The following is a 26,219-nucleotide window of genomic DNA, read 5'->3' as shown; positions in this document are numbered from 1 at the left end:
GGTAGAGCCGGGAATAGTTGATTATTCGGCTTAAAAATCTACTTTTTTGTGATCAATTAATCGGCCTCCTTTCGCTGTGGCCGTTCCCACGCCCAATATCCGAAGGCGAGAAACTCCCGTAAAATACACTGCTGCTGATGCCCACGACTCCACAAAGTCCCTTTAAGAACCGATAAACAAAACCCAAACACGACCACACGCCATCATGACTTCAACCCCAATTCTGAATTTTTTTTAAAGCCAAATTTCCGTAAGTATTATCCTTATTTTTAATTCATCCATTGGCCCCGGATAATTTAAGAGTCCGACTGCTTATCACGCCATCTCGTTAGCGCTTTGGCAAAACGGGAACTTCAACGTCCACGTACCTGTCAACCCCTTATCAGTGCCGACCTTAATAGAGACCGATTCAGACACTTATTGACCACCTTATAAATCTCAACGTTCATCCCGCAAGGTCCCATCACAAGGGAGAAACACAAACAAATAGACAACAAAAACACGTGTTCGCCCGTATTGAAACGGCTGTACACCGTATGAACCTGAACATTCAATTCCCCTGTGCAAGAACACGGAGTTGGCGCGGTACCACGTCCATAAGCCGGCTCTGCGATGGCACGAAAGGACAAGCGAGGGCCGATGGTAGCTGTTAGACGCTCCGACGCATGATGCGCTCAAATATTTTACGATTTGCGTGACAAGGCTGGCACGCATAGGACATGTTCGTCCTTAAACCCCCACAAACACCGGCGTCTTTTGGCATACGGCTGTTCGGCACTTTTAAGCAAACGGCAAATAATGGGCAAACTTAACGATGTAACCTTTAACGTCAAGTACAGCACTGTATTACTAAAATGTGTTTTTTAAGTTCATAAAAAATCCAGGCGAACCCCTCAAAGTATGAACCTGCAATTGCATGCACGTGATATGGGAACACTTAAGGTGACGTGGCAGTATTTGTGAAATTGTTTCTCAACAGCCCAATGGCGTAAAAATCCTGTGACTCATAACATCGCGTTCACTATCGGCTCCAAACAGTTGTCCGATTGCATGGAATTCATGACGTGCGGCTTACTTTTACAATCTTCATCATTCACAGCCTACCGAAGGCATTTATCAGCAAAACAAATGTATAAGGCAGTAAACACTTTTATCCTGTCCGCCAGTAGGGCACTTTTCTGGAAGGGTTTACATTTAGCCGGGCGATGGTGACGCCCGCCTGTAATCCAGCACTGCGGAGGTGAGGGTTGGTGGTCCGCACAAATGTAGCGAAACTCCCTTGTATTTACATATATGTAAATATATACTTACATACAACGGGAGTTTGCACCGTACGTAGCCAACCGTGCTCGGCGCTGACAAGCCATACCCTGGCTCGCCAGGAGGCTGTCCAGCCAAAATGTGGACTCCGCCTCATCCGTCTGTATGGGATCGAACGTTTCCCCCTCGCACGCGTCGGCTTTGTCCGGGCACTCCGGTTGTCCTCCCACGTGTAAACGCTCGTTAATTGGCCGATGACACAAGTTAAGATATGGCGGATCGCAGAGCTTTTGGCAATTGTTGGCGCCGGCTCGTCGCGTAGCTGTCTTCCCGCTTGTCTGGCTTCGCGTGCCTCTGAGTCGTTCCCTCTCTTCCAGAGCGAGCCAATGCCTGCACACGCTACAAGTTGAAATCGTATGTTTTATCCGTCCCGTTGAGCTTCCAAATAATGTAAAGTTAAGTAAAAACGGCAATCATTCTTGCTGAAAAAAGGAATTATCTAAACACGGTCTAGGTTTCAGCACTTAATACTCTTAGGTTTTTTCGGTAAAGTCTAGTAAGTAGAAACATAATAAATAATAAAAATAATAGAAGTAATAATAGAAATAAAATAATAAATCTATTATTACTTCTATTATTTATTTGTATTTTTCTACCTACGTGACTTTACCGAAAAAAACCTAAGAGCATGAATCCTTGCAGTCACGAAAGCTTCAAATCTAGAATTTCAGCACTTAAGTCACGGAATCGCTCTGCCTTCACACGTGGGTGAAGGAGGAGGAGGCAGTGGCTGGGTAGGGGAGTGACGATGCATCCACGAATGCACTCTCGTCGCGATACGTTCATCGATGGGCTCTGGATCCATACATGTTGCATGCAATGGGATTGAAGTCACCCCTGCAGCCACTAGAGGCCGCTACACTCAGCATCTCTACACCCGTGGCATTTGCACCCTCTACACAGCAGGGGGCGCAAATTTCCCACACGCTGTGCTGTGAGAGCGTCACATGACCGTGAAACTAGTAACGTTTTTTTTATTCTCAGAGCTGGAATAAGGCCAAATAAAAGAGTGTAGAACCCACTTTAATGCGATGTTTTTTTTGTGTGTGTGCAGTCTTTGTTGATCGGTCTGAGATGATCTACACTTGAAAAGCCAGTTTAGTAACAGGCCTGGGATTCAAACCCAGGTCCTCAGCGACGCCGGCTTAGCTTAGCAGCAGCGCCCTGACCACTTGAGCCACCCGGCCACCTCAAGAATCGAATTATATTCAACACTGGAGAATGTAGCGGCCTCTAGTGGCTGTATGGGCGGGGGGGGCGTCACGTAAACCAATCGTATACGACCTACACGAATCGCATCTTGTGCGCGCGACGCGATCGATGTGCCCAATCGATTAAAATCAACAAATCGAGAACAAAACGCTTCTTTCATTTGGAACCCTCAAATTCATGGCCGGTGACGCAAAACACGACAGAGCGGATTTCACCCTCTAACTTGTAATTTCAGAGGACAACGCCACTTCAGGCGTTGCATGGCTGATCTGCAAGCAGCCCTCACGGCCCTAGCGCTAGACTGCTGACCCGTGTTAACTGCAACATCTAATGCCCATGTAACCCAGGGATTCTCAAAACTCCACTTCTCATGTTTTTTTCCAATTTGACCAATTTTCCTTCGTGCCAATCCAAAAATGGGTTGGTAACGAGCTGCACACGCCAGACGATTGCGAAACTCCGTCCCATGTGACGTAGCGAGCAATGGTTGTTTGAATCAGCCCGTGTACGTCATATGCGATGACTGGGCGGCAGTGAGGTCACCACAGGGCTTGTGCCAGGCTAGGTGCACTATTTTGAGGCCACTTGAAGTGAGGAAGGCTTGCTGCTGGCAGGAGGTCACGGGACAGACCCAGCTATGATGGGTAGGTGCGCCACCCAAACATGGGATCAAGACAACGATCCGCTGTATAGCCGTTACAAACTGTAGGGTCAAGTGCTGTTATCAAGCACGTTGTAATGCATGCGCACACATCTTAAATTTCAATTGAACCGGCACTGCACATTAAATGGGGCCACTGTTTAGCAATAAACAGGCGCATGCAGCGTGTATGTATGTTGAACTCCTTTCGCACCGTACGTAGCCAACTGCGCTAATCGGAGGTGCGTAACTACTTGAGTTGAATTGGAATGGAGGAGACTGGTGAGCATGGAAAGGAAGGCCCCGTGGTGGTGGTGGTGAGATGTGAGGAGTGGAGATCGATTAACGCTCTTCTAATCTTACAATTCCCTACAACGTCTACATCTCGAACTCCAAACAGCAATGTGTTCGGGATCCCCAAAAGCACCGGCGTGCCTTGCACGCACCACAAATGCCCTTGAAGTCCGTGGGCCACGGCAGAAATTGGCACATCATACGGTTGGCGAAAAGCTTTTAGCCGTGCCATTTTCTTCACGTGGCTAACTACTGTGAACCGTGAAAATTATCGAATGTCACTCAAGTTGTGCAACCTCGGGTGAAACAAGTGCTCTGATCGGGAGGTCGATCGGAGGCTCGGAACGAACGAACACCGAGGAGAGGAGGCTTTGGCGCACGCTGGCATCAGGAGGCGGGCGAGTTGCTGGCGCTGGCTGCGTGTGGGGGGGCGGCCACGGCGAGGGGGGCGCGGGGGCCTGCCGAGGTCGGCTTGGTTCCCGCGCGAGCGTCCCGCGCGTGCGACGCCCTCCCTGACGACTGTGACGCGCGGGCAGACGCACGGGCAGACGCACGGACAGACGCACGGGCAGACGTGCGTTCAGACGCACGGGCAGACACACGGGCGGATGCACGAACAGACGCACGGCCAGACACATGGGCAGATGCAAAGTCAGACGCGTGGGCAACATGTCTATAGGCATGTGACGATCATTATTATTCCTGTATTATAAATAATACAAACTCACATTCGCCAATAACACCGTGGCCTTAAAAGGAAAAATGTCCAATGTGCGACGTTTCAGGTAATGGCCCTTCTTCAGAGCACACGATGTGTCGAGCGTTTGTCACTTCTGCTGGTAGAGCTGTCCGACATACACAAGTCAATGTGGTGGTGTTTTGCACCCTAACGACACTCACGCGTGCGTAGGCATGCTTTGCGAGCTGGGGGTCAGGAAGTGACCATCACCTCACCTCCAGGAGGACCAGGATGCTTTGCTCGAGCGTGTCCAGGGTGTGCTGCCGCGGGTCGTGGGAAGAGAGCCCTCGCCTCAGGCTGCCCAGAGACTCGCGGATCAGCTGTGGACGCGAGGGGCGTGTACGCGGGTGGGTTTCATTATTGTCCCCCCTTTCCCAAAAAGGGGAAGAAAAATCACGCAATGGTGTCGTCTGGAAAGCTGATTAGCACGGTTGGCTACGTACGAAAGAAGTTCAACATTAATTTCGATTTAAAGCTTTCGTGACTGCAGGGATTCGTCTTCTTGGTTCTTTCGGTAAAGTCACGTAGAATGGAAATATTTTATTATGTTTTATTTTTATTATTTTATTATTTCCATTTTATTATGTTTTATTTTTATTAATTTATTATTTCCATTCTACGTGCCTTTACCGAAAGAACCAAGAAGAAGTTCAACATACGTATGTATGTAGCCAACCGTTTGACCAGCAAAAGGTTGTTGTGACGTCACTCACCGAGTGGTTGGCATGGACGTAGCTGTGGCTTGCCGAGGTATGTCCGGGATTGTGGCTGGGCGAGGTGAGGCCGGAGGGGCGGGCTGCCCCGTTGGAGAAACTTCTCCTCTGCGAGCGTCCCTCCTCCCCCTCCCTCCTCCGCAGCGTTGCCTCCCTCTGACAAACACACAAAACATTGGCAAAATCATTACCAAGCGGCAGCATGAACGAAATTCGTTGGCACGCGTCGTGACGGTTTCTAGTTGCGGCAGCTACATACTCCTTCCCTTTATATTCTTAGGTATTTTCGGTAAAGTCACGTAGGTAAAACATTAAAATTAATAAAAGTAAAACAAGTAAAATATTAGTGCTACCCCTATCCCCTCCCTTTGATGCTGCTAGTCCTGCATAATGCACGGGCATAAGTAGTACTAATCACATACCAGCATTTCCCATAAATATGCCAATAAATATGGCCATAAATATGCAAAATTCCTCTTGATATGCAAATTATTTTGTCAAGGCGCCCTTCCCCCCCCCCCTTCAAACCCAGCTTAAATATACGCTCCAAGCATGGTGCTGTTTCATTCAGACGCTGTCTCCCCGACAGACCTGGTCTTCACCTGATGACGGCTGCTTGCGTTGTGGCCGAAACGTCGTGAGAATTATTTTATTATGTTACATTTTATTATTTTTATTGTTTCCATTCTACGTGACTTTACCGAAAGAACCAAGAAGACGTTACTGATCTCGTCAAGGAGCATAAACCATCACGCAAATTTCGGTCGTCCTCGCAGCACCGGCTTTTGGCTCAGCCATCGAACAAAGGCTTCGCTGCATCGCGCCTTCAGATGCGCCTCTACGGCCGTCTGGAATGCTCTTCCTTCCGATATTAGGAAGCCACTGGAGCTATGCACATTTAAATATAGATTGACAACTAATTTCTTGACATATGCGTTTTGTGTTTAGTTTGTTGTTGAGAGGCGCACGCTTGGAAATAACACTGAGAGACAGGAAGGGAAACGCATTTTTTCGAATTCGGTACAAAACTCTGGAGCCACAGATTGCCGACCACTGGGTTAGATCGTTAGGAAAAGTAAATAGGGCACCGCGGTAGCGAAATGTTAACTGCCTCGCCTGGTACGCAGGAGGTCGTGAGTTTGATCCCGACCCTGACGATGCCTGTATATTTGGAGTTTGCACGTTCTCCCCGTGGTCGTGTGGATTTTTCTCCGGGTTCTCCGTTTTTTCCCTCCACGTTTAGACATCAACATGCGTTTAAAAGCATGTGGCTGCTTAACATTTCCACATGATAAGCCACTTCTTTGAGCTGTGGCCAGGTCGCTTCTGAAAAAAGAGCTATGGAGCTCAGTGGGCCTTACCTGGTAAAATAAAAAAAATAGTTTAGTCTAGTAAATGGGCTTGGACAGGACACTTCGTAATGAGGGATTATTGCCAGTGGTCAAGACCAAGGATGGATTGGTGAACCGCCAGATGTTATCGGCAAGGGCACCTCCCCCCCCGTCTCTCTAAAGACAGAAAGATGGAACGCTGTAACGCCAGCGTAACCGCGGTCACATCAACGCACGGGGGGGGGGGGGGGGGGGCGCTGGCTCACCATGGCAGCCGCTGGCTGGGGCCAAAAACGTCTCTTACCCTGAGCTCGGAGATGAGGGCGGATTTCTCTTCCAACTTCTTTTGCAATTCGGCCTGCAACAAAAAAACGCGACAACGCTTTGGGGCGAGCATGACCGTCGACGTGACAACGGCAGCGGCTCAAGAACGCCGGACGAAATAAAAACCACGCGCGCACGCACGCTTCCTGTTCGCTGGTTTATCGTAGCCAATTGCTGCGATCCAGTATATCTGTGTTTGGCTTCGTGCCGCGCGCCTCCGATTAGCACGGTTTGGGCTACGTAACGGTGCGAAAGAAGTAATAGCCAGCGAAACGTCACGGTACTCGAACTGTAAATGTCGTGGCGTTTACTCTCCGACACACTGGTGTGTGCTGAAGTCGTAACTAATTGGCACGTTTTATTTACTTGACTAACCTTATTCATTGGCTGCGTGTCGGGTGACGGTGGGTTAACGACGCATTCATATTTACGCACTCTAACCTTTATTAAAAACCTTCATCGTGAATACATACACCGGGCAGAAGTGTTAACGGCAAGAATTGCAGCACTTGAAAACGATTACGTGGCCTCGCCCGAACGAAAAAAAACAAACGCGGATGAAGCTTCCAGATAGCGAGCAGTGGGGAGCGCGTGAGGGGGGGGCCCTTACGTTGTGATGCACGGCGCTCTCCCTCTCTATGTTGGCCCGCAGCAGCTCCTGCTTCGCCTGCAACAGCGTGGCCTCCTGCTGCGTCAGACAGCTCCGCAGGCCATCCTGTGTGCCGGCAGGAAAACAAAATAAACATCCCCCATCACCCACTAACGACCACCGCGATGCCGGCACGCAACGGCTCACTATTGCGAATAACGTCTTCACGTACCACCGTTCTGTTCTGTTCTTGCATTCACCAATGCGTGAAGGGGCATACGGTAATATGCCAAGTCCGTTCACACAAAGCGTTTTCACTGGAAACGCGGTTGTAACGTTAGGGAATGCTTTTCGTTACGGTTATCGCACCCCCAGTATCATTACGGTTATTACACCCACAGTATCATTACGGTTATCACACCGGCAGTATAATTACGGTTATCACACCCACAGTAGCATTACGGTTATTACACCGGCAGTATGATTATGGCTATCACATCCGCAGTATGATTAAAGTTATAACACCCACAGTATCATTACGCTTATCACACCCACAGTATCATTACGGTTATCACACCGGCAGTATGATTATGGTTATCACACCCGCAGTATGATTACGGTAATAACACCCGCAGTAGTAACCAGGGCAGCCTGCTGGATTCGAACGGAGAAAGCGCCACCGTGAGCGGCCTCACCACGACGCCCTTCGTGTGCACGCTCTCTTGTTTCCACTTCAAGACGTCTTGCTGGAGGGGGGGGGGGAGGGAACGGGAGGGGGGGCAATAGTTTTAGGAGAACAAATACATCTCATCCAGCAGTGGATTCATCTCGGTTGACATTATCCTGTTGACACTACCGTATTGCACCCTTTCTCTTTTAGAACGAGGTAAGAGATTGCTGCCGGCTGAGCACTCTGACTTCGAAGCCAGCCGGCTACCCACGCAGCATTGTCCGTTGGCCAGCTCTCACACCGAGCGGCCCGGGTTCTATTCCGAGTCTTGGCCAACATCGGCGGTGAGTGATCTCTGCACCCACCACCCCAAGCTCACCAACTCGCCAGCGTGAAGTATGGTCAAACGACCCCCATGACTGACACGACTCTGGCGCGGGGGCTTCATGCAGCAGTGGATTGACAAGAGGCTGGAATTATATTCATCATAATTATAATTATCTCGGTGAGAGGATAGCCTTGGAGAGACGCCCGCCCACCTTCAGGAGGTGGCATTCCTCAGTGGCCTGATGCAGTCGGCCCTGTAGGATGATCTGCAGGAAGAGGAGGCCCACGTCAGTTCACGATTAAATCCCCACCGACAGCAAAAAGCAACGACAACAATTTCAATCTGCAGGACGTCTCAATCCCCGGCAGATTTTTTTGCGCGCGTTTAGTTTCTTGTCCTCCCCCCGCACCTCCGATTAGCAAGGCTGGCTACGTACGGTGTGAAAAGCGTTCAACATGCACATTGCAACACGACGGTAAAAATCTACGTGAGGGTGGAATGGCGGTGGGGTTAGGGGTTAGGATCAGGGCGGGGACACGAGGGAGAGGTGAGAGAGAGAGAGACATTGCGGCGCAGCGTGGGATGAAGAGACGACAACAACAACGTGGCAACAACTACACAATACAATAACAACACAGCGACAATACAACAGCAACAACGAGCCCCAAGCCCAGCCCCCGGGGAATCTTCAAGGAGCCCGAGCCTCTTCGCTATCCACTCCCGGCATGAGCTCTCTGCCGTTGTTTTTCGCGGGCGGGTGCCGATGTCTCTCCCCTCACCGTCTTTTCCCAGGCGTTTTCCTCGGACAGCTGCAGCTGAAGCTCCTCTTCCTCCTCCTCGGAGAGAATTCCGTTGAGCAGCACGGCCTGGTGGGTCACACAAAGACGAAGATCCCCCGTCCAGCAGCACACACGCAGGAACGATCGCGAGACCTTTTTTTTTTGGTTCAAAATAATTTTCGCGTCATCTGATCAGCGGCGGCGGAGCGATAGAACCGACGATCGGTAGCATCATCGGTTTACTTCAACGTTCGCATCGCAGCCCCGGCGCCAGTTACCTGCAGAGAGTTGAGCAGGTTCTGCACGCCTCTCACATCAGCCTCCCAGCCCACAGCCTCCAGAAAACCCCCTGCAACAAGACGCCAGGCAACATCATGACGCACGTGGACACTCCCTGCCGCTTCTTGAACTGCTCATCTCGGATTTTGTCATCGGGTATTATGCCAGTAACCGTATAACTTTTGGGCCTCAAGTTGATGCCATGATGACATCATGGCACCCACTTAAGGGCCCGGATGAGGAAGTTATTCCACGCGAGAGCAGAGCTTTTGTCAACACCTGACGATGATGAAACGTTTGGGACGAATTAATTAATAAATGTCGATAATCAGGACCCCACCATCCCCCGACCCACCCACCACGCGTTAATGCGTACACGAGGGAGCTGGCCTGCACTGTTCAAATTCACATTTGCGATACATGAATTGTCGCACGACTGCGATCGTCTTACCGCCATCCTCGGAGTAAATGCGCAACCGCTCCTTCAGCGTTGTTCGGCCTTGCTCCGATTGGCCGGACGTGTCGGTCATGTGATCCGCCGGGGCCACGGCGATTGGCTTCACTGACGTGGCATCGCATTGTGACCTGAGGCATAGAGACGGACGGCCCCACGGTTAAGTACGCACGTTTGCGGGTAAAATACAAGCCAATTCTTCCCGTGTCTCGACGTAATTCCACGCAGCAAACTCTCCACCTTTTCCTGTATGGACTCTCTTCAGCTTGTTTCACTGGGCCCAGGTGTCATACACAGCAGGTGGTACATACCGATTAAAATAAACCATATTCTTTCAGACACGTCGCTTTGTTGAATGGCACTATATTCAGACTTTCACAAGCACTCCAAAGCAGCTTTCCACTGGTTCGATCTCAGTCCACCGTAACAATGGCCTCGGTATACACGCTCCACTGCATTTCGCGGCCTTGAAAGGAAAAGCAAATGAACGGGCGACGTTTCGGGGAAATGGCACCCTCTTTTCCAGCACATCAAATAAAAAGGGCACCGCTTCGAATGCCACCTCTTGTATACTTTTCATATTAAGAAACGCGTTGAGGTTTTTTGTCACTTGTGCTCCAATGCTGTATTCAGCAGTGCAGTTCTCTCCCTCCGACAGATAGCTTGAAAACCGTTCAGCAAACTGATCGGACTTCATGACTTATTTTGCTCACAGATTGTGCAATGTAACACGTGCGTGCCTTGTGCACGTGTACGTGTACAGGATACGCACGCACCCTCGACAGAGCCGGAGCGATCCTTCCCCCTGGCATTTCGGTGATTTGAGACGATTCAAGATCTCGGTTCGATTCAGGAATCAATTGATTTTTTTGACACTGCGGTGAGTGTAGCAGCCACTGCTGACTGCAGGGGTCAAGGTCATCTCTTACACCTTGCTGACAACAAATATGAATAATAATAAAACGTATAATCTTCGATGCAGGTGTCGTGAACTTAACGATGGATTACATAATGCAATGCTACACCCTTAATCAAGATCACCATCATAATCGTCGCCGTCATACTACTATTCATTAACTGGAAGATGTTTTTGAAACGCACACCTTATAAATTGAGAAAAGAATACAAAAAAAACATAACAAAACAATCCCTCTCTCAAAATCCAAGTTTGTCTTTTTTGAAAGAGCATGACCCGACCTGGAGAGCGAGCAACAATGTTTATATGGAGAGAGAGATAACCCGGCTCAGCGACCGCCACCTCACTGCCATCTGCGAGTCGAAAAAATCAAAAGCCAGTTTGCGAATACGGGAGTGTGCACAACAGTGAGTGCTTGGCCAAGTCGAACAGAGGGAGTTGGGGATTGCAGGCCATTCATAGTCCATGCGTTGTAGGAATGGGTGGCTTATCTGACGTGTCCGAATGAGCCTTCGTCTTCTGAAATTATTTATTGAGAAGATCAGAATGTGACGTTGAGAGAAGTCGGGGCACAGTGAGCGCGCGCGCGTGTGCGTGCACGCTTGCGAGCAGTTCTTTTTGTGTGGTTTACATCTCTGGATTATGGGCACCCCAGCAATCAAACTGGCAGAAACTTTTTCGAGCGGAAGTCTGCGTCAATGCTTTCACCCTTCAGTTGGAAAGCGTCAATAAAAATGCTCAACCAATCAAAAGTTCCACCTCCACTGCACTTGGAGCCGTCATCTTTTCCACTGCAGACCGAACCCCGACATATTTTCTCAGCCATCACGAGGTCTGCTGTCAAACCTGCGCAGTGATACCGTAACAAAGTTCGACACAACACCGGTATCGGATCTCTGTACAAATCAATTCCTGCCGCCCCACTCACAGATGCCAATCCCCGGACAGGTGGCAACCCCCCTACAGCGCTCCCCCTGTGGTTACCGTGGCGACGCGGGCGTGTCCCCGGTGACCCCGTGACCCCGCTGACCCTCGTAGTGACGCACGCGATCACGGACGCTGCGGAAGGTCACGGCGCTGGGGGAACTGGGAGTCTCGGGAAGTCCGGGGGGTGCGGAGTCCTCACTTTGTGGGGGGCATGGGGGGACCCTGAGGGAACAAAGACAGCTGTGGAAGAATGTCCTCTCTTTTTTTAAGGCGCCACGGTGGCGAGATGCTATCTCCCTCGCTTGGTTCGCAGGAGGCCGTGGGTTCGATCCTGACACTGTTGACGATACCTGGAAATTGAGTTTGCACGTTCTCCCCGTGGTCACGTGAATTTTCCTCCGGGGACCTCAGGTTTTTCCTTTTCACATTTGGAATCAACATCAAGTGTTTAAGAGTATTTGGCTGCTATAAATTTCCGCGTGATGAGCCACTTCGTTTAGCTATCATTTGTGGCCATGTCGCTTCTGAACAAGAGCTATATGGCTAAGTGGATGATAGGGTCAAGGTCCTGAACTCATTCCTTCTTCAATATGATTTTATTTTGCACGGGTACATGAATCTTATGCATCTCAGCCGGGTTCCCTGGGGTGTCCAAAGTGAGTTTGAAGCTTGATTAATGAGACTAAAAGACTTTAACCTCAGTCGGTCACTCAGTCATAACACTATACCTACGTCACGATATTGACTATTTGAATCTAATTGAAGTGACTCGACTTTGACTTAAATGTCTTTTCTCTAATTGTGTCCGTACAAATACAAACTAAGTTGTGAAATGCCACACGCACCTAATGATCACTAAACATGTCCCAGTGCTATTCGTGAGCACCTATGAAGGCCGGAACGGCACACTAACGAGTGAGGTGGCCAACACCACGCCAGGCCGTCTTTGTTTAGACACCACACCAGGTACTCATTTGAGGCCGAGTCGACCTAGGGGAGGACCAGGACCAGTTCGGATCATCATCACCGGTGTTGGGGGCATGAGCGGGAATCGAACTCAGGTCGCCGGGTTTGTAGCGCAGCGCGATAACTGCGACGCCATCGCTCCCCATTACTGTGCTACGCACGCACATAAAACACACAAGGTCTCCAGCTTATACCGAATCAGCAGCACTCTTTACGGCAAAAAAAAATAAAAACTCTTCACCAATCACCAGGCACGCGCAGCATGAAAATCGAGAGTACATATTTTTTACGGTGAATATCGGTAAACGCGGAGAGAGGCATGCTGTCGCGGGCCACGAGAACCGAAGTTTTTCACAAAAAATTATTTTATTTCTACCAGGTAAGGCCCCACTGAGCTATTTAGCTCTTTTTAAGAAACGACCTGGCCACAAATGATAGCTCAACGAAGTGGCTCATCACGTGGACATTTATAGTGGACCCGGAGAAAATTATTCGCGACCACGGGCAGAGACACCGCAGACAGAGACACCGCAAACCCCAAACATACAGCAGGTGTCAGGGTCGGGATCGAACCCACGTCCTCCCGCATACCAGGCGAGGTAGTCAACATCTCGCCACCACGGCGCCTAAAATATCTGGCCGCAAGGGGGGAGCAGACTGCAACGTCGCCTCCCCCCGTTCGCCACGGAGCCCGGATGTCGACGACGACACCGCCTGCGCGTCCTCTCACCGGGCCTCGCAGATGGCAGCCGCGCTCTGCGCCATGGCAATGGCGGAGCGCGGCGCGCGATTGGCCATCGCCGTCGGCGACGAGGCCTCATCCACGCCGGAGCCCGAGTATCGGCGCCTGTGATTGATCGGCTTGAAGTGGGCGGCCAGCGCAAGGACGACGCGCATGATTGGCTTCAGGTTGCCGTCGATGATGTCTGTGGAGGTGGGTAGGAGGGGGGAGTGGGTGGTTGAAAACTCAACACATTCGCAAATAATAGTGTAGCCTTAAAAGGAACAATGTATAATAGGTGACGTTTTGGTCAATAGCCCTTCCATTGCTTTACTATTTTATTTAGCAGGTAAGGCCCACTGAACTATTAGCTCATTTTCAGAAGCGACCTGGCCACAAATAACAGCTCAACGAAGCGGCTGATCACGTGCGGGAATTTATAGCAGCCAAATAATATAGACACAGAGAAAAATCCACATGCCCACAGAGACAGAGACACGCAAACTCCAAATGTGCAGGTGTCAGGGTTGGGACCGAACCCACGACCTCCTGTATACCAGGCGAGGTAGTTAACGTGGCGCCCTCGAGGAGGAAGTACAGCAAGTAGGTGTATTTATTAATAACGGTGATTGAGGTGTGAGAGTGGTTTAGTGGTCAGAGACACCAAGCCAGCACTGATGAGATCCTGGGCACCCCTAGGCTACTATACATTGAGGGGATGCACAGTGTACAGCTTGCCTCCATCGCCCCGCTCTGTCCTGCTCCCCGTGTTCTCACGCTCATGCGAACGAGACAACAGAAGTAGGTGGGTGTGGATCGATGCGCTGAAATATTTTGCTATCGCAGCCGCCCCCTTCTTCTATCTTCGCAGACGGCCGCGTCGTCGCGCGGACTCACGGTGCCGCCGCTGCTGCTGCTACAGCGCTATTGTTGGCGCGCCAGCGTCATCGCCGCGCCACTGCCCCGCTCACCTTGCGCAGACGTCTGGTGCAGACGCACGCCGCGGCTGGCGATGAAGCCCAGAACGGCCTCCACGTTGTCCCTCGCCTCGTCCGCGGTGCTCGGCGTCTCATGGACGTGCACGCGCACGCCCACTATGGGGAAGGGCGGGGGGGGGGAGGAACCACGGACGAGCGGGGAAGGCAGCAGCAGCCACGCTGTGAGCCTACGCTACCAACAATTGCCTGAGTTCTGCGATCCTCTATATATTAAGGTGTTATCGGCCATTTAATGAGTGTTTACATGTGGGTGGAAACCGGAACACCCAAAGCAAACCCACGTATGCGAGGGAAAAGCTCTCTATCCCAGACAGGTGGAGTGCACATTTTTGCTGTGCTGCTTTCTCCTGCAGAGCCAAGGTACGGCTCCTCCTTGACGCCCACAGGGAAGGGAGCATCCCAAAATTTGTGCGGTGATCCACCAACCCTCACTGCCTTCAGCGTTGGATCATAGGCCACGTGCATGATCGCCACCACCACCTGGCGATAAAAAACAAATCTCGAAACCTTACTGCTTTCCCGCGTCGAGGAGATATCCAATCAACTCTCGCTATGACTGCCGTTCACATGGAAAGGATGCATGCCGGGTGTGACTGTCGTTGTTTTTCGGCCTCTCTCCCCTCCGACGTCAAGAGCCCTGAGGATTCTCCGTGCGACCCAAAGAGACCGGCGGGGAAAGTGCTGGCGATAGCGAGCGTCTATTAAAGCCGGCATGGCACCAAGCCAAGCCGCCGTCATCTTCTCAGTGCGATTACGCATCGCTCTACGACTTACGTGCCACAAAAGCAGCTCTGTGGCGTGCAGGAGCCACTGAACGTTTGTGCTACAAGGCATCGCGTCGCCACGGGACGACGACACTTCACTTCGGAAGTGGCCTCGCCCTGCGCCAAGAGAACGGCCTGGGAAGAAGACGTCGCGGAACTACCGCCTGAGGTGACCCGAGCGAGCCCCACGGCCGCACGGGGGAGCACGTGTTGCGACTGGCCCCCCAGAAGAGTGTTTGTCGCATGACAATACAACCGAAAAGGGTTAGGGCCTCGCAGCTGGGATACGTATCATTTGGCAAAGAGGACCAAAGTTGACTCGATGGGCAGTCATTAGCGACCGAGCTGAGATCGTCAACTCACTGCGTGTGACAACTCACGTTTAAAAACGGGTAACTCAAACTTGTATTCCAATTTAAGAATGTAGCGAGCGGTGCCATGACACGGGCATTTCAAACGCCTTTGAAACATCGAGGCACCATCACCTCCTCCTCCCCTTGCTCTCACATTTAGCAGGTGCCGTGCATTAAGAGTCTCAATGAAAGCATTCCCATTGGCCTCCTCCGCATGCCGCTGAACATAGGACGGCCTTTGTTCCACCAGCGCCACCTCGATCATGTGATGCTACGGCTGGCAAAAACCTCATCGGCACGAGATAACACGAGCACGCACGAAAATAGACAAAGATCCCCTGTGTACCCTTAAAAGACTGTTGGGGCAAGTGTTGTTCGCGAACACCTATGGAGGCTGAAAAGGCACACGAGGGGGTGGGTGGCCAGCACCACGCCCGGCTGCCTTTGTCTCCCCAGTGGCGATTTTTACACACTGCACCAGATACTCATGTCAGGCTGAGTCGACCTCCGTGTCCCCATGTCCCTGTGTCCCCATGTCCACATATCTTCATAACAGTACCCCATGTCCCTGTCTCTGTGTCCCCATGTCGCCGCGTGTCTCGCGTGTCCCCATATCCCTGTGTCTCTATGTCAGTGTCCGTGTGTCCCTGCGGTCCCCATATCCCTGTGTCTCTATGTCAGTGTCCCCGTGTGTCCCTGCGGTCCCCATATCCCTGTGTCTCTCTGTTAGTGTCCCCGTGTGTCCCTGCGGTCCCCATATCCCTGTGTCTCTATGTCAGTGTCCCCGTGTGTCCCTGCGGTCCCCATATCCCTGTGTCTCTCTGTTAGTGTCCCCGTGTGTCCCTGCGGTCCCCATATCCCTGTGTCTCTATGTCAGTGTCCCCGTGTGTCCCCGTGTGTCCCCATGTCCCTGTGTCTCTATGTCAGTGTCCGTGTGTCCCTGCGGTCCCCATATCCCTGTGTCTCTCTGTCAGTGTCCCCGTGTGTCCCCGTGTGTCCCCATGTCCCTGTGTCTCTATGTCAGTGTCCCTGTGTGTCCCCGTGTGTCCCCATGTCCCTGTGTCTCTATGTCAGTGTCCATGTGTCCCTGCGGTCCCAATATCCCTGTGTCTCTATGTCTGTGTCCCCGTGTGTCCCTGCGGTCCCCATGTCCCTGTGTCTCTATGTCAGTGTCCCCGTGTGTCCCCGTGTCCCCGTACGTAGCGCCAGTAGAAGGTTGGCGAGCGCCGTGCCATCCCTCATGTCTGCTCGCAACTCTCGGATGGGCGCCGCTCCTGGCACGCGGCGCAGCTGCCCGTTCACCCAGCACACGTACGCCTGCAGCTGGGACTGCATGCACACAAAGACGAAGATCCCCCCCCGTATTGCATTTTTAGCAAACGTTTAGGGAAAGCGTTGTTCGCGAATAGCACCTATGCAGGCCAGGTACGGCGCACGAGTGGGTGGGTGGCCAGCACCACACCCGACCGCCTTTGTCTTCCCAGTGGCGATGTTTACACACCGCACCAGGTACTCAGTTGAGGTCGAGTCGATCTAGGAGCGGCCCAGGACCAGTTCAGATAATCGTCACTGGTGTTGACCGTGAGAAGGAATTGGGGCGCTGGGTTCGTAACCACGGCACTAAGGCACCCCTTCAACAGACTCTTCTTCAAACACAACCATACTCACACACACACACATACGTGGGCATATACTTGGCTAGGAATCGAACCCAGCCTCCCATCTCGTCGGCTCAAACGATCGCACACCTCCATTGATTGACGTTCCATTGACCCTGACCTCCTCAGAGAGTGACTCCCACAGACGTTGAGTGCTATGGATTTGGTGTCGAATGACACCAACCCGACCCTGGGCTTCGAGGCCCTAACCCTGCCTGCACGAGGCATAACGGTGGCAGTGGCTGTGGCGGGGGTGGTGGTGGTGACATTCGAGGCAAGGGAAATTGGGACCAGATGGTAACCATGGTAACTGGTCACATGGGGGTGCGGGCGGGTAGCTGGAGTTGGTAGAAGGTTGGGGGGAGGAGGGGGTGGTGGTGTGGTGCCAGGGCAGGAAGGTGATTAGCCAAAACAGCCGCAGCTGTTATCTGCCTGACCATGAGCCATTTCATACGGAAGTTATTTTAAAAGGCTCGATACTTACGCCATACAGGACCAAGAGTATGGGACTCTTAAAGGTTGGATACTTTCGATGTACAGGACTACGATCACGGGGCTCTTAGAGGCTAGGCAAGCAGCTGGCTGACTTTTATATGAATCCATCTGTGTGGAGTTGCTGTCTCCTCCTGTGCGTGGGGTTTCCTCCGATCACTTCGGTTTCCTTGATTCAGAATTTGTTCATTTTTGGGAGAGATTGTGCACGTGTCATGTCCAGTTTCCCTCCCACACGAAGCCAAACGCTCATTAATGGTATTGGCCAAACATCTGAACGCAGCAGGATCCTCCTGATAAAAAGCCTTTAGACAACTAATAATCATCATAATGTACAGCTCTGTCAACCCACTGCTGGATAAATGCCTCCCCCACACCGTGTCAATTATGGAGGTCATCTTGCCATACTTCCCCATGCTGCTCAGCGAGGGTCGGTGGTGTGGGAATGCTCAAGTCCGGCTCAGGTATCGCACGCCACCGACGCTAGCCGTGGGCCCAAATCCAACTCGGCCAGCCGAATTCATGGCACGGTGCGCTAGCCACTGCGCCACCGCCACCCTCTGATAAAGGGCATTAATTGTGTATAACGTAACAAACCAGCCTATCTTCTTGGTTCATTCGGTAAAGTCACGTAGAAGGGAAGTAATAAAATAATAAAAATAAAACATAATAAAATAATTCTCACGACGTTTCGGCCACAACGCAAGCAGCCGTCCTCAGGTGAAGACCGCTTTATTATTTTATTACTTCCCTTCTACGTGACTTTACCGAAAGAACCAAGAAGATGAATCCATGCAGTCACGAAAGGTTTAAATCGAAAATTAAACCAGCCTACTTACAGCACGGCTTAACGTTCTGCATATCACGCAAGCTCCCGAATGGCTGGAGAAGTCACGTTACTGCGCTAAGTTAGAACCTGAGTTTCCCTGGTCGCACTTCTCTCGCTTGCAACAGGCTCCGGGTCTCAATGAGCTCAGAACTGTTTACAAAAGTAATTTTTCCAATGCTTGTTTACGGATATCTTTGTAAGTGTATGGGTCTCCATGTACGTATGTATATGTTTATGTACGTGTCTCTATGTAAGATACGGGGTTGTATGTAAGTCTATAGGTTTGCCGCTTGTGCAGTTTAGCTCACTTCATTACTCTAAATGTATCGTTAAGCTTATGAACCGCAAAAATTGTAAGCAATTAACAGACGATTAAATGCATTATGAATATAAGTCAATTATAACCTGTGCATCGATACATGACATACCTCTTGAGGGAAACTTTCTCACACACGAGTTAATACATCTGCAGTGCAGCATTCCTTTCAAACATTTGCATCCAAAATATATTTCCATAGGAATGTGGAATTTCCAACACTGGCCACTTATGGATGTGAGCACTGCCCCGCTCACGTTTGAGCAACTTTTACAACAACTAAATATTCAACACGTTCGCCCATAACACTGTGGCCTTGAAAATCCAAAATATATAACAACTAGCTTTACTACCCGGCTTCGCCCGAGACTTGCATTCACCACGCCCGGCCGCCTTTGTCTCCCCAGTGGCGATGTTCACACTCCACACCAGTTACTCGATTTAAAGCTTTCGTGACTGCAGGGATTCATCTTCTTGGTTCTTTCGGTAAAGTCACGTAGAAGGGAAGTAATAAAATAATATTATGTTTTATTTTTATTATTTTATTACTTCCCTTCTACGTGACTTTACCGAAAGAACCAAGAAGACCAGTTACTCGTTTGAGGTACGAGTCGCCAGGTTCGTAGCGCGGCGCGCTAACCGCTACACTACAATGCGTTACGCTTCCACGTGCGCGGGTCACATGACAGATGTGACGTCACAGCTCACTTGCCGTGCAAAAAATCTCTGCATTATTGAGCTCCCCCCCCCAAAAAAACCCACAAAAGTGTATTTTTATATTTTTTGCATGGTGTACAGTCTGGAAAGTACCCACATGGCATGTCGGGAAGTACGCTAAACATTTTGAACAGATACACATAATCACAACTTTGCTTTTTATATATACTGTATATGGAGATAGACAACATTTTGGGCAACGTTGACTATTATTTTGGGCATTCTTCACGTAACGATGTTCTAGTTTACCAGGTCAAGCTCACTGAGCTACATAGCTCTTTTTCTGAAGCGACCTGTCCACAAATGATAACTCCACAGAGTCGCTTATCTTGGGTAAATTTATAGCAGCCATATACTATAAGTGCATGATTATAAATGTGGAGGGAAAAACTGGAGGACCCGGAGAAAAATCCATGCAACCACGGGGAGAGAGAGACACCGCAAACTCCAAATATACAGCAGGCGTCAGGGTCGGGGTCGAACCCACGACCTCCCGCATACCAAGCGAGGTAGTTAACATCTCCTAGCCACCGAGACGCCCATGTCGTGAGGTCAGCACTCCACACAGCAGCACTCCACCTCTTTGGCCTCTCTACGTGCTGTGAAGAAGGGCCATGCCCGAAACGTCGTATATTATATACTTTTTGAGACCACAAACACACACACACAAGTGCTGTTGTTGTTATTGAGGAACGTGCCGAGTATGTTAATTGTACTTGTGCACCAGTCCACTGTCAATGCACCAGCATCCGTTGACGATTGTAAAAAGCCAAATGTCAAGTCTTGCAGGCCTCTAACAATCGTTGGTTTAAGCATTAGCGTTGCTGCTGTAATTTCTAATTATACTGCCATCCGATACTGTCATTCAAAACAGACAGCCGCTAAGTATACGTTTCCCCCAACATTATAATCAGCCATGGCTCTTGAAGCGTTACGACATTGTGATTAAGCATTACCAGTCACCCCTCTAAATGTATTCATAGGTTTCCACTTCAGTGAACTAGGACAATAAACAATGTTAATTTAAAATAAAGAATGGGTTTCTTTCTTTCGCTGGAAAGGAAGACCACGGCGTTGCGGCTAAAGCTGCTGCAGTCGAAACATCTCAATTACTCACAGACCACTTCGTGCCCACCAACATTGTTGTTACGAGTGCTCACTTTCCGCACCTCCGATTAGCACGCCTGGCTACGCACGCATACATACACATGCCCTCGCTTGTGTTCAAGTTGAAATCGTTTCCTTAAAGACCCTGCCACACAAAGCCCTTCATGCCCTGGACACCCAAACCCCACAGTTCATCACCCTCGTCCTCCACCTCATCCTCCACCTCCTCTATGGTCTTCCACCCCGAGCAAAACTCGCAGCGTCGTTATCGTCTGCTGTCAAACGCTCGCCAATCTCAGAGATTCCTACTTACATTCGCAACAGCTCTCGGCAAATTTTGTCCGCTACGCTCCCAATTCACTTTTGCCATCCAATTGCATCACTCTGATTATATAACATGCACGCGTGCAGTGTCACAAACACCACTTCGTCTTCTTCTCCTTCCCCGCACCCACGATTAGCACGGTTGGCTAAGTACGGTGCGAAAGAAGTTCAACGTACGTGCCACTTCCCCAATTAAGAGGACAACACGGTGTAAGTGGGCTCCGTACCTCCGTAATCTCGCCCTCGACGGACACGCTCTTAGAGCGTGGATGCATTTCGCTCGCTCGCTTGCTACGCCCGGCAGAACCCGGCGGATGTCGTTATCGTCGCGACGGACGGACGGCGTGGTGGCTTCCCCTTCGACCCTTCGTCACTGTGCAGCGCTGCCCTCTCATCAGATGAAGGAACTTGCCCTCCCTCTCTCTCTTCTCCCTGTCGCTCTCACTCCCACCCTCTCTCCCTCCCGTGCGAGCATCCACCAATCGCAAGGGCCCCTTTCCCAGCCACATTCTCAGAACATCACTTCCTCCCTCCTTCCTTCCCCCATCGCTCTCTCTCCCTCCCTCGCCCTCCCTTCCTCATTCGTGTTGGGTTTTGTTTCTTTATTTTTCTAGAAGTGGCACCCCCTGAGAAGTGAAAACACATGGCAGTCAGCCGGCTCTGCAAAGACGCCGCTTGTCCCCAGGATCTGCCCGCGCCCACTGATGGGAGGCACGAAAGCCCAAGAGACGCAGAGATGGTGTTGGACCTCTCTGACTGCACCTGTCCCTCCAGCTGTCTGTCTCTCTTCCCCGTTAACTAAAAACACACCAGGATGGGTCGTGTGCCCTGGCCTTTTTTAAATCCTTTATATTAAGGTCACTTGCTTGCTTGCTTGCATGCTTGCTTGCATACGACCGTGCAAATCTTTCGGTCGTTTTTAACCCACTTCCCGTGATCCAATCGAGCTGACATTTTTGCACACAGACTCGTTGTGCGTGACAATTAATTTTCGTGAAAAATAATTTCCAAACATTTTACACTGTTCAGGAAAAAATTTAAATATTTAATTACCAATTGCTTAATGGTGGCAGACAATCATCTGACCCATAGGTGGCAGCCATCTCAAGCCAGAGGACGAGAGGACTCTAGCCGCCACGCATATAAAGGATTTATAGTGAAAAACTTTGTTTTTACGGGTGAATTTTTCTATGGATCTCCGTTACTCTCTCTCTCGCTCGCACTCTCACTCCTGTCTCACAGCGCGTGGACTTAGAGCGATTATTTGTTTGCTGGTGGCTGTGTATTTCATATCGGAATCGCCTCCAGTGCTGTTGCTGCTGGCGGCAATAAAAGTTGTTTGAAAGTCAAAGTCTCCCCCTTTGTGTTCCACCCACTCAACCACTCGTGTCTCTCTCTCTCTGACCAAGGCACGTAACGATTCTACGAATCGTCATGACCCACGGCCGGGAATTGATTCTAGAGTTGTTTTTGTTTTGGCTCATCTTTACCGTCCCGTTGGTATTGTTTCTAGTGTTCTTTTGTGAAAAAAAAAATCTCGGTTACGCTTTTTTTCCGAGCAAAAATGTACACACCAATATACATCATGCGCACAGATAAAGCAGCAGCCCTGCCATTTCCCTCTGACCTCCACTAGAGGGCGGGCTCTCGCTGAGCTCCACAAGAGAGTATTTTCTGCCTACCCTTCCACACTGGCCAGACGGCATGAAACAAGTAGGAGTACCCACACTTTACCCCACCACGCATCACTTGCCAATCGATTATCGGCGATGTCGCTATTCATACTTCTGGGTGGACCGAGGCGGTGGAGGTTTACAGAAACCTGCCCCTCTCTTTCGACTGCCACACCGGGAGATGGAATCGAACTGACATCTGGATCGCAAATCCAGTGTGCTCACCATTACGCCATAATATACATCATCATCATCAAGAATCCACTGCCACATTTCGTCATTTGTTTCCACCTTCCTCTGTCTTGTGCCAATATGCTCAAGTAGTGGCCACGTCTTTCTTGCAACCGATCTCTTACGATGTCGTCGTCAAGCCACTCTCTGTTAAGGTCTTCCTCTCGCTCCCGCAGTGGTGCACAGGCTGAGAGAGGGAATGGGCTGACTGCAAGGATTTGGAGCTGATTGGACTTGCAGAAGACTGCTACCTACCAGCGGTGTCAAGATCCGCCTCTGTAGAGGAGCCTCGTGAAGGATTTTGGAGACAGTCGCCCACCAACAACAAAAGGAGAGGCATTACTCACAATGGGCAGAGCACCGGGTGACTAAAACACAGCAAGTTGGCACAGTGATGAGCCAGAGGTCGCAACCAGGTACCCGATACCCGTACCCTACCCGATATCCGGCTACCCGTACCCGGCCAGGTACGGGTACGGGTACCCGTTTGCGACCCTGGTGCGGCCGGGTACGGGTACGGGTAGGCCGTGAGTCACTGGTGAGTAACCGATTGTCACTCATTTCGGGTAGAGTACGGGTAGGGAACGGGTACCCGTACCAGGCCACGGGTACCCATTTGCGACCCTGGTGCGGCCGGGTACGGGTAAGGAATCAAAACCCGTTTGCGACCTCTGTGATGAGCACAGGTGGATGGTGCATCTGCCAGTCATCTAAGTTAGTTACCTCACAAGGCCTGGGTTTTCCCCGGGACCTTTGGCCAGTAAGCCTTCCAAACTTCCCGTGGACTTAAAATACAGGCGCTGTGGGGATGTCACAATCAACTAGTGGAAAATGGTCGCTCTTGTTGTTGTGCATCTGTATGTATGGAAATGTATTCATGGGCATTTGTATACGAATGTCTTGTGTGCCACGCAGCGAAAGATCCCTTACGGAGGACTCCGTGGACGTCGGAAGGTGCGTCATCTGAAGCTCCTCTCTGAAAAATAGAAACACAAAAACGTCATTCGTTTGTGTGTGAGAGCAATGCAGTTGCTGCGTACTCACTTATAATTCCAATGCGGTACATACAAAGTTCATTAGCCCTCGGTATGGAATATACCCACTGCCTTGACCACGGGTATGGGCTTACTGCCTTTTGGGTCTAGATCAGGGTTCAGGAACATGCGGCTCTAGAGCTGTATGCGGCTCCTTCACTACTGATTGGGGACGTTATGAATTAAAGACCGTCTCGTAATTTACATGCATTGCGGCTCTTGAAATACAGTAGAGTTTTTTTGTTTAACTTACTACCGAATTCGAACAAAAACACCAGATACTCATGTCAGGCTGAGTCGACCTAGGGGAGGGCCCAGGAGCAGTTCAAATAATCGTCACCGGTGGTGGCCATGAGCGGGAATCGAACTCGGGTCGCTGGGTTCGTAGCGCAGCGCGCTACCCACTACACTACAACGCGTTACGCTTCCACGTGCGCGGGTCACGTGACAAATGTGACGTCACAGCTCACGAGCCGTGCAAAAAATGAATGCATTATTGAGCCCCCCCCCCCCCAAAAAAAAAAAATAAGTGTATTTTCATTATTTTTGCATGGTGTACAGTCTGGAAAGTACCCACTTGGTAAATTTCAAGTTTGTTGCATGTCGGGAAGTACGCTAAACATTTTGAACAGCCACACATTCACAATTTTATTTGATTTCTATTATTATTTGTTCCCTACGTGACTTTACCGAAAAAACCTAAGAGTACACATTCACAACTTTGCCTTTTATATATATGGAGCTTACGGCCTTGTTATGAAGATCAGGACCGGTTCGGGACATTGGCCGTCCACTGTTCACCCGGTCAATCGCCTGCAGCACAACGCGCGCTAACCACTGCGCCACCGCTCCCCCCACCAACAACAACACAAACGACCCCCGTGTAGCCTCTAACATAGTCGGGGCAAGTGCCGCTAGCGAGTAGCACGCTATGAAGGCCGGCGCAGCGCACGAAGGGAGGGGTGGAGGGGGCAGCAACCACGCCCGGCCGCCTTTGTCTCTCCCACTGGCGATGTTTTACTACACGCCGCAGCAGGTTCTCATTTGAGGCTGAGTCGACCTAGGTTGAGGCCCAGGACACGCTTCGGATAACACAAAACAACACAAACGAACTCGGACGCTGTCTGTTACCGTTGTTGTTGCTGCCGCCGTTGTTGTTTGAATGGTTTGTTGTTGTTTGAATGGGTTGTTGTTGTTTGAATGGTTTGTTGTTGTTGTTGTTGAAATGTTTGTCAACCACACGACTCGACCAGGCCCCCTTCCTCTTCCTCCTTCTCGCTCGTTACCTCATCGTCATCATCACCACGGTGGTGGTTGGTGGTGGTGGTTGGTGGTGGCAGTGGTGGTGGTTGGTGGTGGTGATTAGTTACGGTGGTGGTGATTGTTGGTGGGTAATGGTGGTTGTGGCGATGGTTGGTGGCGATCGTGGTGGTTGGTGGTGGTGGCAGTGATGGTGGTTGGTGGTGGTGACGATAAACAAACGGCCCCATCTCCGTCTCCATGGCGACGGCCTCCCTGCGTCACGGCGCCACGCCCACAGCCCTCGCGCCACGCCCACAGCCCCCGCGTCACGTGTCCCAACCTCTCCACCCCCATCGAAGACGACAAACACACAGTGATTATTCTTAGGTTTTTTCGGTAAAGTCACGTAGGTAAAAAATGAACACAGTGAAGACAAAGATTCCTCACCCGCCCCTCCCGTATAGCCTGGACAGACTGTTGGGGCTTAAGTGTTCATTGTTTAGCAATAGATGCGTGTGGGAAGCAACAGTGCCGGATTCTCCTAGGAGCAAAAGTAGCTACATGTGTAGTAGCTACTACTACAAATGTAGTAGTAGCTACTACATGCTACTACATATGTAGTAGCTACTACATACTACTACATATGTAGTAGCTACTACATATGCTACGGGCCCCGCACTTTCAATTGCCCCGCGCTAAATGCTTCAGAGCTATCAATTCCGGTTCAGTGATTCTGCACTTGCTCTATTACTATAGTACTATACCGCCTACAACTTTTACGAACGACCGAGTGAGAATAGGTTTTCCCCTTTTTCCCCGGCAAAAAACTGTTGTTAAGATGTTAAAATACCAAACTGAAACCTTTTACAAGGAATCATGTCTGCATTAACCACAATACCTGTGGTCAGAATGCAAACAAAAAGCACCCTGATAATATATGCATTGTCTTTGAAACGGATTGGTCCACACCAGAGACAGCTTTCTTTTGAGCCTAGTCTCAAAACGGTGTTAGACCAAAAGGCGTCCTCTGGTCTTTTTATTTAAAGATTTCCACAATAAGGCACCCTATACTAAAGACTACCACAACGAGGGATCATAGGCTTTGTTCGTTCTCGTTTTCCCGCTTGTATCTTCCTCCGAGCGTCCCCCACTCCTCGTGCTCGCCCCTTATATCTCCCTCAGCCCCCTTTCTCGAACCTTCTTGTCCTTGTTTTTTTACCACTAGCCAATCACTGTCCGTTCCTTTTCACGGAATCCTTTCTGTTGTCCCGTTCAAACC

General features: G+C 50.5%; 1 protein-coding gene across 4 annotated transcripts; it reads right to left on the bottom strand.

The window, feature by feature from the left end:
* Nucleotides 1–1,834: 1,834 nt before the first annotated feature.
* On the bottom strand, nucleotides 1,835–25,224 carry DIXDC1 (DIX domain containing 1). Of its 4 annotated transcripts, XM_078869997.1 has the most exons (17): nucleotides 24,830–25,224; nucleotides 23,595–23,640; nucleotides 22,920–22,940; nucleotides 16,517–16,646; nucleotides 14,174–14,296; nucleotides 13,212–13,407; nucleotides 11,573–11,737; nucleotides 9,670–9,803; nucleotides 9,218–9,288; nucleotides 8,940–9,026; nucleotides 8,372–8,425; nucleotides 7,858–7,908; nucleotides 7,184–7,288; nucleotides 6,554–6,607; nucleotides 4,919–5,074; nucleotides 4,421–4,525; nucleotides 1,835–3,985 (listed from the first exon to the last, which is right to left on the bottom strand). In XM_078869997.1, exons 2-17 carry the CDS (start codon nucleotides 23,625–23,627, stop codon nucleotides 3,854–3,856), a joined length of 1,617 nt encoding a protein of 538 aa, XP_078726123.1. In that variant the 5' UTR covers nucleotides 23,628–23,640; nucleotides 24,830–25,224; the 3' UTR covers nucleotides 1,835–3,853. The 4 variants fall into 4 exon arrangements, with proteins under 4 accessions (XP_078726123.1, XP_078726126.1, XP_078726125.1 ...); XM_078870000.1 differs by lacking the exon at nucleotides 11,573–11,737; XM_078869999.1 differs by lacking the exon at nucleotides 22,920–22,940.
* Nucleotides 25,225–26,219: the final 995 nt, after the last annotated feature.

This window comes from Lampetra fluviatilis, chromosome 29, assembly GCF_964198595.1.
Source record: "Lampetra fluviatilis chromosome 29, kcLamFluv1.1, whole genome shotgun sequence".
NCBI lineage: Eukaryota > Metazoa > Chordata > Hyperoartia > Petromyzontiformes > Petromyzontidae > Lampetra > Lampetra fluviatilis.
The sequence above is the reverse complement of the archived record's forward strand: the minus strand, read 5'-3'. Positions and strand labels throughout refer to the sequence as shown.

Bases quoted from the DNA above. Each gene is read 5' to 3' on its own strand.
- DIXDC1 (XM_078869997.1), bottom strand. From the start codon at position 23,627: ATGACGCACCTTCCGACGTCCACGGAGTCCTCC. The intron at 7,909-8,371 runs GTGGGCGGGCGT...CCCCCCCTCCAG, and splicing joins AGGAATGCCACCTCCTGAAG to CAAGACGTCTTGAAGTGGAA. The intron at 7,289-7,857 runs GTGAGGCCGCTC...GCCGGCACACAG, and splicing joins TGCACACGAAGGGCGTCGTG to GATGGCCTGCGGAGCTGTCT.